Source organism: Oryzias latipes, chromosome 13 (genome assembly GCF_002234675.1).
Source record: "Oryzias latipes chromosome 13, ASM223467v1".
Taxonomy (NCBI): Eukaryota; Metazoa; Chordata; class Actinopteri; order Beloniformes; family Adrianichthyidae; genus Oryzias; species Oryzias latipes.
This window is the reverse complement of record NC_019871.2, coordinates 14,325,419-14,339,944: the sequence shown is the minus strand read 5'-3', so window position 1 is coordinate 14,339,944 and position 14,526 is coordinate 14,325,419. Positions and strand designations below refer to the sequence as shown.

At 36.4% G+C, this 14,526-nt stretch overlaps 1 protein-coding gene across 1 annotated transcript in view; it reads left to right on the top strand.

Moving 5' to 3' along the window:
• Positions 1-14,526, top strand: part of ppp1r37 (protein phosphatase 1 regulatory subunit 37) — a 41,042-nt gene that overhangs the window by 7,643 nt on the left and 18,873 nt on the right. The window contains exon 2 of the mRNA XM_004075653.4: positions 8,482-8,579. Within this exon, the coding sequence (XP_004075701.1) occupies positions 8,482-8,579 (98 nt within the window). The remainder of the gene's footprint in view (positions 1-8,481; positions 8,580-14,526) is intronic.

Below are 14,526 nucleotides of genomic sequence, written 5' to 3'. Positions count from 1 at the left end.
TAATGTTAAGTTAGAGTTGACAACAGATTTGTGTTCCTGTATCATTATATTTTTACTTGTCATATATTTATTCACATTTTAAATTAATTAACCTGGAAACAGGTTGCATAACTTCTAAAACATTTTGGATTTAACTCAAAAGAGCCTCAGTGGAGACACTTGGCCCCTATTTTGCATGCCCTGTGTCCAGTCATCGTTGTAGCCGTGTTCTGCAGAACTACAGCTTGGGAAGGATTTCCTCTTGAAACAAGTCTTTTGTCAACACTGGCTTCTTTGCTTTGAAGCATGTTAGGGTTGGTGTTTAAGAGCATATTTACACTGGCAGGTTTAATTCGCTCCACGGTTTGTTTCCTCAGATAGTTTGCTTCATTTAGCAATTGTGAAACCTCTCCTCAACTCTGGTGCAGACCAAACATGCAAACCCTGGTCCCCTTGGGAAATAGAGTTTGGGTTTTTTTTCTACTTGAGGGTAAACCATAAAGTACCATAAAATGGATAGAATCATATTTGTCAAATAGATCCCAGTCAGTTAGGATAAATCACTGTCATTCCTCGCCTCTCCCTATCTCTACAGGTGTCCCGCAAGGTTCTATTCTAGGGCCTTTACTTTTTTCACTATACATCAATGATCTGCCCTCTGTTTGTTCAAATGTCTACACTCAGATGTATGCTGATGATACTGTCATTTATTCACATGGCAATAACACATCTGATGTGGCAGAGAAGCTCACTGAAACGATGGGACATGTGGCAAAATGGTTGGAGCAGTCAAGTCTATGTCTCAATGTAAACAAAACAGTTGCAATGTTCTTTTCCAAAACAAACCGTAAAAATATTCTGGCTGATGTTTTTGTGGCAGGAAAGAAAATAGACATTGTTGAAAAGTTTGAATACCTTGGGATTTTAATTGATACAACATTCAATTTTAAATCACAAATTCAAAAAGTTTGTAACCGTGTGAGGTATAACCTGTCCAATTTTAGATTTATTAGGGCAAATTTGTCACTGCAAGCTGCCACAATGTTCATGCATGCAATGATTTTATCCCACATGACATACTGTCTCACTACATGGTCACAGGCAAACAAATCAGCATTAAAACCTCTGGAGTCACTTTACAAACAAACAATTAAAGTACTGGATAGAAAACCAATAAGACATCATCACTGTGACATTTTACAAAAACACAAACTGTTAAGCTGGGAGAATTTCATTAAGTATACAAAACTATGCCTATTCTATAAAATCATTAACGGTCTATCATCCCCTCCACTCAGTCAGTTTGTTAAAATAAGATCATCCCAAAGAGTGACTCGAGGGTCGGGTCAACAAGACTGTATAGTTCCTCTGAGGAGAAGTGCCTTCAGCCAAAGCACCTTCTCTGTAACAGCAGCACAAGAATGGAACTCTGTCCCTCACATCATAAGACACATCACCACATACACTCTGTTTAAAAAGAACCTAAAAAAACTGGCTCATATCACAGCAAACATGTTCACATTGAACTGGATTAACACCTGCCCTTCCTCCTCCCCTCTTTCACCTTTGTGTTTTTTATACTTGTTTTCTATGTTTTTCTCTATGTGCATGTTTTTATTAGTATATGTATTTTAGATGATAATTTAATTGTAAATGTATATTTTTAATTAATGTATTGATGTTTTTAGGTTTTTAGGTTGACAATTTTTAACACCTGTCCGGGGACTACGGATGAAAAATAGCCTTTGGGCTAATTCTGGCGCATTGCAGTGATGCTTTTAATGTGCACTGTCCCTGTTAAATAAACGAAGTAAAGAACCAAAGTCCATAAAGTAAACTTATGGTAAACAAAACGGCTCACACTGCAAGATAAATAGAAGCAGGAATCAGACAAAAAGTATAAAAATGTCTAAGAGTGTAAATGTAATGTATTGAGAAGGTACATACACCATACATTACATGAAAATGTGAAATATTAGCTGGACTAGCAGGTTTTTGTCTTCATGCTTTTCTCTCCATGTCTTGCTGAGACAATCCTGCTTTCAAGAGCGTGCATTTGGAACAGAGTGAGTTTTTTTTTTCTTCTGCTCCAATCTTTGGTTAGCTTATGAAAGTAAATTGTAAATGACGTATATTTGTATAGTACTTTTTTTTTTTTTTACCTTCCCAAAGCGCTTTACAGTCACAGTCCCATTCACACATTCACACACTGATGGTGGCGAATTTGTCGAAGTTGCCGACCTTCCACCAGTGGTAGTGTGGGGTTCTGTGTCTTTCCATGCAACCTTCCGATCAGAGGTCGACCGCCCTACTGCTGCACCCCGGCTGCCCGTTAGGTGTTATGTGTGAAAGCAAGCCAAAACCGTGAAGGGGAAAATGACCAGGTCCACTACCCCCCCCCCCCCCCCCCTTTAGTTTACTCTAAAACCAAAGTTTTTTTAACACCTTCTCAAAATTCCTTTCATGCTTGATCAAACCTGTTTAGTTGGTAGAACTAAAATGGGTAAAAATGTCATTCACCATTGAATTTATACTGATGTTGTTTAGCATGGTACCCTAAAGTCGGGGAACCCTCTTTTGCATTTCTATTTCCAATTTAAATACTCTTCTGATTCTGAAATCCTACTTTCTGGATATGAATTGTGTTACTAGTAATGAGTTTGCCTTTCCTGTTACGATTGTTGTGTGTTGCATTTCCGGACTTATTTCCTGTGATGTTTATAATTGTCCTTTTTGTGTGTGTTTTGTCCCTCGAGCCAGTGTATTCTGTGTATTGCCAACAGTTAACCTGAATTTCAGAGAAGTGTTTTAACGCTGCTACTTCCCCTTTCCTTCTGTTCCTTTCGCATGGCTCCTTATTATTCCTACATGTAGCAGCAGTTTTGGACAAAACCTATTAAAACAAAAACAGAGCAAGAGGAAAACAAGTAACAGAAAAACATGAAATTTGATAGTTCTACACCGAGACTGGCTCCTCTTTTTGTTTTTAAACACTTTTAGCTTTCATTTGTTGAAGTTGCCAATTGTAAATCCCCTTGACAAATAAGTAATAGATTATTTTTTAATTACAAAGGAAACACATCATTGTTCTTCAATTCTGTCGTCAGTGCTCTGTGGTCTGTTTTCCCACTAATTAATAGTCTGTGTGAAAATACTGTGCTCTATGTATGGCACCCTCCCCACCCCAAACCTCCCTTTCCCTCAGGAAATGTTTACATACACACTTGTGGAACAGCAGCTCTGCGTAACATTTTTCCAAGGACACCGAATTTACTGAAACGCACAGACTATTCTCTGATATGCTCTGCAGCATACCCACATGAGCTGTAAACCCACAGTGCAATCCACAATTTTCAGGCATGTTCTGTAAGCAAATTGCATTAACCTAGAGAAGTTTGCAAGAATTTGTTTTAATAAATCTTTTCTTTGTTTAACCTTCCTCTGGTGTTAGCTTTCTGCTGCCATCTGTGGTGTTAGCGGGTCATTTTGGACCCGTGTATTAAATCAGCCATAAAATACCCTAAAAACAATTTTTTATCATCCAAAGTTTTTCTTAACTCTTGTTTAGATGGTTGGGCTCCCTTATCCATGAAAAGATTGGTTTTAATATTTTTTTTGGCCCCCTGGGCCTTCGTTTTTAACAGCATACCCCTTGTTTTCAATGTCTAAAAAGTGGTCAAATGAACCTTAAGAGAAGAAGGCAACAAAATAATCAGTTGTTCTGTTACCTGAGTGTTACTAAGAGAAATTAAAACACATTTCTTAAATGTTCAACAAAAAAAAGATTTTAATTTTAATATTATCAAATATAGTAACATCTATGGTGTTCGGGTCATTTTTGACCCGTATATATTTACTTCAAGAAAAGGGCAAAAACAAGTCTTTTTTCCACACAATAGAACTTTAATACAATATTTAACAATATGAAAAACAGAACAGTCGTAAAAAATAAAAAATTACAATAAAACAAAGATTTGCAAAGTCAAATAAACAACAACCAATCAAGAAAATCACACCAAAAGAGATCAAGTACTTGTTCTATAAAAACTCTGTGCAAACAACATGCCTGTGTGTGTGTTTAGATGCACGTGTTGCAAAAAGTTACACTTTTAGTGTGTTCTTGCAACACTGCATAGTGTTGCAGGTGAAGCACACTTTGTAGGTTTTTCTGTCCATATTGCTAGGGCAGACCTGACACCTCTTTCTTTCTCAGCGAGGTGGTCTCACTGGCATTGTGGCTGTGGCTGGAGTGCTTGAGGCAGGGCTGGCTTCTGAGGGGGAAGGTGATGCTGATGCTCTTCTTGTTGCTGTGGATGTGGATGGCTTGTTTGGGACCCCTGCAGCTGTCTGACCAAGTCTGCAGCAGCCGGAGCTCGGGGCACCCGTTCCTGTTGCTCAATGTGTGGCTTGACAAGGGCATTCCCGAGCTCCTCAAGAAACATTCTCCGCTTGGTGTTTTGGGTTGAATTCCACACTTGGTGAATATTGGTCCACAACACAAATGCATTGTATGTAGACACATTGAAGATGTTGTAAAACACAACCATTGGCCATCTCCTGGTCATTTGCCGGCAAGTGTAGGTGGCAGTAAGCTTGTCCAGGTTGTCCACTCCTCCTTTATTTTTGTTGTAGTCCAGGATGATTATGGGCTTTTTGTCACTTCGTGACCCCAGGGGTCATTTTGATGATGTTTGCAGCAGCTGTCCTTCCATGTGCATCAGGAGGAACTGTGCTCCAACGGATGTTGCCACGTTTGGATTGGAATGATTCAGCAGGAGTAGCTTCAGCACCAGTGACCTCCTCTGCAGACTGATCACTTGTGTCTGTTTCTTCCAATTGGTACTCCACATCATCTTCGTTCTCAGCTCGGCCCGCTCATCTCCATCGCAAAAATCCTGTGTGTCCTCTGCCTCATTTGCAAGAAATATTTGATCCAAAACTTCATTTACATTGAATTTTCTCCTTATTGTTGCATCCTGTGAATTGGAGATGTTTACTCTGCAAGTCACCACCTCTACACTCAAATGACTTGACAAGTCTCTCCCATTGTTTGTTCTCACAAAAAGGCAAGGAGAAAAGCCCCTAAATGAAGCTCAAGTGGTTGGAGGAAGAGGCTGTTGGTTGATTCTGTGTTTATGATTTCATTTTTGTCATTTTTTATTGTTTTATAATCGAAAATTTTAACCGGGTCAAAAATGACCCGAAGACCACAAAAGTCATTTTTTTCATCAGCGCACTTTATAATTTCGTAAAAAAAATAATAAAGCTTTTATTTTGTTCAAATGGAAGTCCCTGACAAAGTCAAAAAGTTTCAGCGCAAAAAACAAATGTATGAAGTACTTTTATGCATGCTAAAACTCAAAACGGGTCCGTAGGGACCCTAACACCATAGGAAGGTTAACTAAGTTTTCTGTCAGACATTTATGCATTTGGTTGTTTTCATAAGTATTGTTTTTTTTTTCAAACAAAAGTGGAACTGAATTTTTTTCTACTAATATATTTGTTACAATTTAGTAATTTTGTTAGACATCAGGTATTATAACAAAAAGGTGCAAATAAATGTAACACTTTATAATAATAATAATGAGTAATATAAATATAACCTCTTGCTCTGTCTACAAAGGTTTGGTAGAATACTAAAGAAAAGGTTGTCCCAATGTGAAGACTGCAATATTTTAGCAAAAATATCATAAGAGTCATTTTTGCACAATAAATTGGCCTCCAATAATTAAAGCACCATATATTTTTTTGATGTCATATTTCAAGAAGTCATCACAAAAAATCTCTTGTTATATTATTTTTTTAATTTTAGTCTGTCAAAACACTTCTCAAATTAAAATAATAATAAACTTTGTTCATGCTATAATTTTTATTCAAATTATTTTCAGCACATAAACAAAAGTCTAATGGTCTAAAAACAAACATCATTGATATGGAAACAATGCAATGTTTTCCAGTATTCTCTGTATTGTCTTGTTTTACTCTGAAATTAAATAATCAAAGAAGCTACTGGACTGACAAATAAGTCTTTAAATCAAATTGTAGAGTAAAATACACTTGTATTTTTAATTTATTATAGTAGTCTATTGTGCACGTAACAGTTTAACATAGTGACTTTATTCTTTGAGCATCTATGAAGGATTCATCAGAAAGTTCTTTCCAAGTCTCCTGCAGAAGTTCTCATAAATGCTTGGCTCTTGTTGGTTGCATTTCCTTCACTCTTCTTTCCAGTTCATTCCCAAACGGTTCCATGATATTCAAGTCATTTTGACAAAGTACAAGTTCTGCACAATGAACCAAAGATTTAAAGTTTTGAGTCATCGCTCCGTGACACCTTCTTTCAGTCTTTAGTAGTTCAGTGGTGTTGTTCTTGAGCCCAGGCAAGCCTCTTTGGCTTATTTCAATATCTTAGCAATGCCTTTCTTGCTGCAACTTGTCCTGCCAACCCCACTGCTCAAAGTCTTTACTGTTAAAATTGTGACTGGCTTACCAAGACCACAAGCCGGTCAGTTTCTCCTAGTTTCTGAGTGCCTTTAGAAGGTAAAACAAACATTACTCACTAACACATTGGCTGTTCATGCAATGTCTGTAAGAAAGGCTTAAATTGTTCAGTGTCATGATAGTCTGCTACATTTTTCTCATTAAAACGACCCACTACTTTCAGCTGTATGATATTGTTCAATTAGAGTTCAAAATGGAATGGTATGGTACCACGGTACTAACACTGCTTTTATATAGGCAGAGAGGATTGTAAGCAATCAAAAAATATGAAACATGAGTAAGAATGACTTGATCCATTTCTATTGCAAATAAGCAGCTTTGAATTTAAGCGTTCAATGGAAATACCGGTAGTTTAATTTTCAAATGTAACAATATTTCAGATAGCCTTTACTATATTGAAGCTTTGGCAGTTTATACTTTATCCCTGTCCCATTTCAAATTATTCATTGAACCCTTAGATTTGGAAAAAAATACTTGAATCTTTGGGATGTTTTAAATCTTTGACTGATGTGTACATCAAACAAATATCGAATATAATGTAATATTAAAAAGGTTGCCTTTTGTAGGAGAATTATGTTATCTCAAGCATTTCTTCCAAACACACTAAAAACCTAGCCACCATAGCGTTGACACATGGGGTCAATTTTTGTAATGATCATGCTGGTGATGTTTTGGAATATATTCCTAATTTTTTTCTTTTATCCCTTCACTGCTGAGAAGTCATTAGTAAATAGGCAAATGTGAATTACATCAAGACAACATAAAAGATTGCAGTAATCGATTCAGCTATTCAGTGAAGGAAAAAAGAAACAAAGAGTTGTGAAAGATCTTAAATCTCTCACAGAAACAAATTTCCACAAAGACAGTTGAGCTGTTGCAGTAATGCTTAAGTCTCATTAGTTAGAACTCTTTTGTCAGTCATAAGTTGTATTAAATGCCATAATATTAGCAAATTTATGTTTTTGTTTGTTTGTTTTTTTGCTTCAGAAGTTTCTCTCTTTTCCCCCCCTTCAGTCGTTCAGCAGAGTGAGGGGTTTGAACATTGCCCACTCAGCTGACTGGAGTTAGCCTTTGAAAATATCTGGGAAGGCAAGGCCAGTTAAACCACACAAAAGCCAAGAACAATACCTCCTTTTTGTAGACCTCAGTGGGGCAGCTTCTAAAAGGGTTACAATATATGGATATGGCTGTACTATCAGTAGTGTTCCCTCAAGCAAAATACACATGACAAACAAAGAAAAATCCTCTGTGTGCTATCAGTCCATATTTTAAGATCAGTGTAGTTTTGAACCAACACGTGTAGCACTTCCAAGTTTTTAGAGCAACTTTTCATTTTACTGTATATTTTGACTTGCGGAACCCTGAAATGGATCAAATAAAATTCTGTATAAGCTACAAAAGCTATAGAAATTCTTGCCTCTACACATGTCATAACATCACATCCATATCAAAAAAGCAATAAGTAACTTTGTTGAGAAATTCAGTCATTTTATGCTGAATGTCACATGCTCACTGGCTTTAGATAGCTGCAAATCTAGAGTAACATTAGCAGATGTGTCCAACTTCAGCAGCATTGCAGCTGTTGCAGCTTGGGAAGCACTCTTGAATTTTAGATAGAGAATACTAATGTGTTTAGTCCAAATAAATTGGATGGATAAAGATTACAAAAAGTATTTGCTAGCTACATGGTAAGTGCTTTGACTGGGCTGATCTTTATCACTACACATTGCTGAATTATGCTGAGGTTTTAAATTGCTCTCATGTGGACACACTAAGGATGAACACAAAGTTGTTTAGGGACTACGCGTTCTGTAAAATGTGTCCCCTGGCAAGAAAAATCTTTGACTTATTTCATGAATTTTTTTTACTAGTTTTGCTGTGCTGCAGTCACTGAGCTTTCCTGTCGCTTTGATTTGTTTGTATGTTTGCGTGTTAATCTCTTGATGTGTTTATACAATAAAAAGCCTTAATCTTTCAAACCTTTTCCCCTGTGCTTTCCAGCTCAGAATGTGACGGTGGAGGAGATCCTCACTTGTTATAAACAGGCCTGCCAGAAACTCAACTGTAAACCTATACCCAAAGTGCTCCAACAGATACAGGTAAGGATATTCTAATGTAAAAAAGGTATTTAAATGGCACATAGATTTATGGAGATGAAGAAAGCACATCTTGGTCTACTCAGGAATTAATTTTCCAAATTCAAAGAACTTTGGTGAAACATATTCACATTTTTGACAGAGTGTTCATTTCTCAACTGAATGGCCATTTGCATGCATTTATTAATTTAATCATCAAGGAGGTAAGAGATTTTTCATATGATCAGCATTCATTCATCTTCTTCCGTTTATTACCTTTCGGGGTCACGGGGCTGCCGGAGCCTATCCCAGACACTTGTGGTCGAAGGCAGGGGGCACCCTGGACAGGTCGCCAGTCTGTCACAGAAATGATCAGCAGCTATCTCAAAATAAGTAATCAGATTAACACAAATTGATATTTACCAAAAAGGATGATGTTTCCCGCCATGTCTCCCTTTTTGATTGGTTTAAATTAAAGCTGTATTTCGATGCATGTGTAAAGGAATTTAAAATCATATAATCAAGACGTGAGGCCAAATGTAGCGTGGGGTATCTGGGGCAACTGCTTTTTCCTCGATGTGGAGTACAACAAATCAATCCCCTAATTAGCAAAGTTTGTGCTATAACTATCAACGCTATCATGTTTACTGGAGACAGTTTTGAAACTAACAGCAAGTTTCATACCTATGTCTTTAAGTACAAAAGCCCTCAATAAATCAGAAAACAGACTAAAACATACTGTATATAGACTTTCTGATTATCCCATTTCCAAATTCCATGTAATTGCAAACTATCTGTTTATTGCAATTGTTTGGTAAGTCTGAGTTGTTCCATTTATTTTGCTATAGTTTTCAGTCTGTCTTCCAGTAATTTTTCATCAATGATTTTGTCACTTTTCTCATCTCTTACACTCCTGATTCAATTTTTTTTGTCAGTCTGATGTGGATCAGGTCAATTTCTGAATCAGTTTGAAATTCATAATCAATGGGAATGGGAATTTTTACAATTATACAAGGGGATCCTTCAGTGATGCATGTGTGTTCTGAATTGTATTTCCAATTATTCTGGGTAAAAATAAAAAACGCATTTTAAAAAAAACTAAAATATTCAACGTCTGAAACCTGAGACGCTACAGCATTCACAAACTCATTAGGGAAGTCAATGATGCCACCAAAAAATCATCTTTGAAATTGTGTCTGGGTTTCAAGTTTATCACATAACAAATTATCTATCTTTACATTTTAATTCCAAAATTCCTTAATCAGATGGAAGGCAATGTTATAAAAAAGGGGATTCAGCTTCATCACGAGTTTGACCTTTTTATGTAACTCATTATTGTGGCTGGCCAGGACAGTCATGTGCCCTGTAATCCCTTGACTTAAGCAATTTTTTTAACTGAAGAGGGAAGTTATTGGGGTTCTTTTTGTATGTTTTGCAAATTTTGTGCTTTATGTAATCACACACTCAGAAGATTTCTAGTACAGTAGTCCCTTGTTTATCACTCTACACATAGAAAATTTGACCCTTTTTGTCTTTTTTCCCCTGAATATCAGATGTGTTTTTTAAACGGTGTAGAAATAGAAATGTCAAGCTTTGGAAGGAGAAGCGCTAATTCTTGTTTTATTATTTATCTGTTGACTTGTAGCCCAATTTTACTAGACAAGGAAAGTTAACTTGAACAGTGAACCCTGGGTTTTTCTAGAGAGATGTTTTCCCAATTTTGACTTCTCAGAAGATAAGGCACTTTGAAATCTTGGTCTAGTTATTATTGTGTCTTGTTTCCTTTTTGTTTTTCTTTTATCTTGGGAACTTTCCTCTGTTAGGACACTTTAGGACACCATTATTCTCTGCCTTTTGTACCATATCTTCAGGTAGATTATTATAAGGCTAGTTTGAACTCTTCATATAATTTTTTGTTGTTTATTTAAATCTATTTTAAGCTTACCTTGCCTTGCCTTGTCTTCTGTTATTATGTGCTTTAATTGGAAAGCTGCTTAAAATAATAAGGATTATTAAACTCATGATTTTTGGCACCAATCATTTTAATTTGGTAATGCCGCCAAGTCATTGCAGTCCATTAGAACACCTGTCAAAAAGGGCCAGAACTAATGGCAAAAATTCTTAAAGCCAGACAGCATCCAAGGCAAGAAAATCTTACAAATTTGGTGTTTAAATTGTTTAAAAAACTGTTTTTTTTAGGAAGAGACAAAAAAGAATATTGATATTGATAAATTATAATGTATTAATATTTACTTCAGTGTTTTAGTTCACAAAGGATTGCTAGAATACATTTATTATACACAGACTGTGCATTTTAAGTTTTAATTTGTCTTTTATTATAATTTGCTGCCTAAAAAAAAATCCAACATTCAATACCTCAGAAAAGTAAAGGTTTACTCAAATAATTTTCAAAATTTACATTTTAGACAATGGAAAAATATAACTATTGTATGAATGTAACACTCAATATGTGAATGGGGCTTGCATTAATTGAACTGCTGATCAATGCAGTATGGCATGGGGCAATGAGTTGTGCTGAAGTATGTCAAAGTCCATGCTACCCTGAGCATGTATCTCTTTTGTGTTGCTGGATCTTATGTCTCACTCACACCTCATATCAAATGACATGGCTTCTCAGTAACTGCACTGAACCATATCAAACTTGAAATTTAGGCATGTTCTCTCCCCTGCCAGATTGCAGAGTCTTGGTTTCTTAAATAAATGCAAAATCCTATTAAATCTGAAAAGAGCCACTCATCAACAGTAGCTCAGTTAAAATGCCACTGATGTTGTGTTTGGTTGAAGAACACAGAAACAAAAACTACAGTTGAAGTCTGTAGTGTGTTCTGGAAACATGTGGTTGGTGGCTGAAGCTCACATTACAGCAGCAGTTTACTCCTTGTGATTCTCCACCAAATTCTTTGTTCCTTTTTATTTAAAATGTCCTAGAATCATCAACAATCTCTGTGAATTGGGTTATGGCTAGGTCTTTCTGAATACATTTTTATTCTGATCTTATTTTATATAAAGCTTTTTTAAATTTTATTTAACCAACATTTGTCCTATTTACATACTTGATACAGAATCCAAATGAATTGTACTAAAACATGTACTGTCCGCTTCTGACTCAACTTAAAAACTGGAGTTTTCTTTATATCACCACATAGAACAGAATGAGCTGTGGTAACAGCTTATGAACAGGATTAAAAGAAACAGAGAGCTGAATCAGGTTAAATGTGCACAAAGTTTAAATGGGCTTAGATGAAAATGGGCTTGCCGAAGCAGATAACATGATTGCATCCTCAACTGCAGTGAGGTTAAGATAGGTTAATCCTATTCTCTGTGCTTGAAAACCTGACTTATCAGCATCATTGTTTAGAAGTAGAGAAATCTATTGGTGTAGTTATTCTTAGAAAAACTAGCCATCTAAATTGACTACAGGACATGTGCAGTAAGAGTATTGAGGAGCTGTTGTCCCTGTTTATCTCTCCATTGCATTCTTTAACAATTCAAAAAAGATGTCGCATACTCTAAATTACCAGTGGTCAGAAAAGCTATATTCCGGTACCTTTTTTTTGCTTAGCAGGAGCACTATTTAGCGGCATTGTGTTGAATGCCAGCTCTACAATAACTCCAATCAAAAGTCGTAAAACTTGGACACTTGGCAACCTTGTGCAACATTTCTGCTTCTGCAGTTCTGTTTTGGCCAGGAGGTTGTCATTAACAATCTGCGCCTTGTATGCACCTAAGCTTAATGCTCTATCTGGAGTTTAGTCCTACATATGTGGCACCAGGTTTTAAATCTTCTTCAAACTATTCTGAGCAGCCATGTCTTCATGATGAGATAAAGCGCCTAAAAATATAGAGCGGCTTGTTCCCACTTAAAAACATTTTTCATGAGGCAAATGTAGTTCTAAAGCACATGTGGGCTGCACGGTGGCGCAGTGTTTAGCGCTCTTGCCTCACAGCAAGAAGGCCCCCGGTTCAAGTCCCGGCTGGGGGACATGAAAAACACAACATCAATGGGGGACCTTTCTGTGTGGAGTTTGCATGTTCTCCCCGTGTATGCGTGGGTTTTCTCCGGGATCTCCGGCTTCCTCCCACCTTCCAAAAACATGCTTCATAGGTTGATTGGCAACTCTAAATTGTCCACAGGTGTGAGTGTGAGAGTGAATGGATGTGTGATTGAGGATATTCCACCCTGCGACAGACTGGCGACCAGTCCAGGGTATCCCTTGCCTACGCCCAAGTGGCCGGGATAGGCTCCGGCAACCCCGTGACCCCGAAAGGGAATAAACGGTTAAGAAAATGAATGAATGAATGTGTCAAACCCAAGGCCCGCAAGAGCATAAAAGTTTTTAATTTCTTAAGATAAAAAGTTTTTTTAGTTGATAACATATTATTTATGTGTAGCTGCAGTTGTGATTATTCAATGTTTGCAACTCTTATGTGTATATGCAGAGAAATTGTTGTCATCAAACCATCAGTTGGATGCAAGGCTGTGTGCAGCCTTTTTTGTAAAATGTTACACCATAATATATGCAGAAAAAAATTAAAAGGATTTATGCTAGAGTAACAAGCAAACATGTTTTCTTTGTAACTGTAATTGTCACTTTAAAAAGTTATAATACATAAATAATGAGTTATTTAACAATAAGGACATTTATTTTTCATTACATTTAGTTACAGGTATAAGTTATATCTGGCCCTTTGAGGACAGCCGCTATGCTGATGTGACCCTCGGTGAAAATGAGTTTGACACCCCTGTTCTAAAGTAACTGCAATATATTGAGATGCAAGCTATGTAACTCTGTTTGTCTATTATCTTTCTTTTTTGGGCATCAATAATTGAGTTTTGCTAATCATTCACCTTTTGATGCTGCTTTCTACATGTGCATATAGTTAATATTCCAATAATTTTAAGATGAAAATAGCACTTCTTGGCTCCAAAAAGTTCATTTATCCTTAGGAGAAAAATAAAGAATACATTCTTGCTCTTTTCAACACAAAAACCAAAACCAAAAATATTTTTTTCTAGCTCAACAAATATTTTAATTTGTTACAGGCTCTTAAGTCTTGAATTATTAGTGTCAAATGTGCGTTCCTGTAAGTGTGCTTTGGAAAGAACAAAAACAGTCTAGCAAAAATAACTTTCAAAAAATTATATTTCAGTGCATTCAACCCTCTTACTTCTACTAAATAATAATTAGGGGATAAGCATTAAGTAGATTGAGAAAAGAAATCATAAAACTGCACGTAAATTACATTTTTGTTCAATTAGATCTTTCAATCTTCCATATTTATTACTTCTGTCATGCAGTACTATAGCCTTTTTCATTGGTAGTATAGTCAGCCTTTTCAGACTCAGCAATTGTCCGATCACGTAATGTTCTTGGGATCTGTTGAGTCATACCAGTGGCCATCAACTCAGTCTGCATCCATCATCATTACAGAACATTCATCTGCAACAGTGAAGTGGTCAGGGAGAGGTCATGGAGTTCATGCTGAATGAACCAGGCAGGAATTTGCTTTAGTATAGTTTAGAGGGCAACACACTGTTCATGTGTATGTGGGTGGAGGTTTTATCTGGGATAAGATGCCTGAGAATCACGTAAATTTTCTGATGTTATCAAAGATAAATTACTACTTGGACATCCCTGTCTAAGTTTAAGGAAAATAAAATCCTATTTTGCCTTCTAATGCACTTTATGTTTCCAGTGTGTGGTCACACAAAACCACAGGGTGTTGTTTGACACTTCTGGAGGTGAGGTGTTATTTATTTTTTTTATTTTTTTTAGAGGTGTAACAAACGGGCAACTTCAATTATCCAAAAATTATATTTTTCAATCAATGATAGGCATTTTATTTTCCTCCTTAGTTGATTGACCCCTTGACGCCTGAATTTATTTATAGCTTATAAGTAGATGCTATGGTGATTTTGGAGCCGAAGTGATTTGACGCATACTTGCAT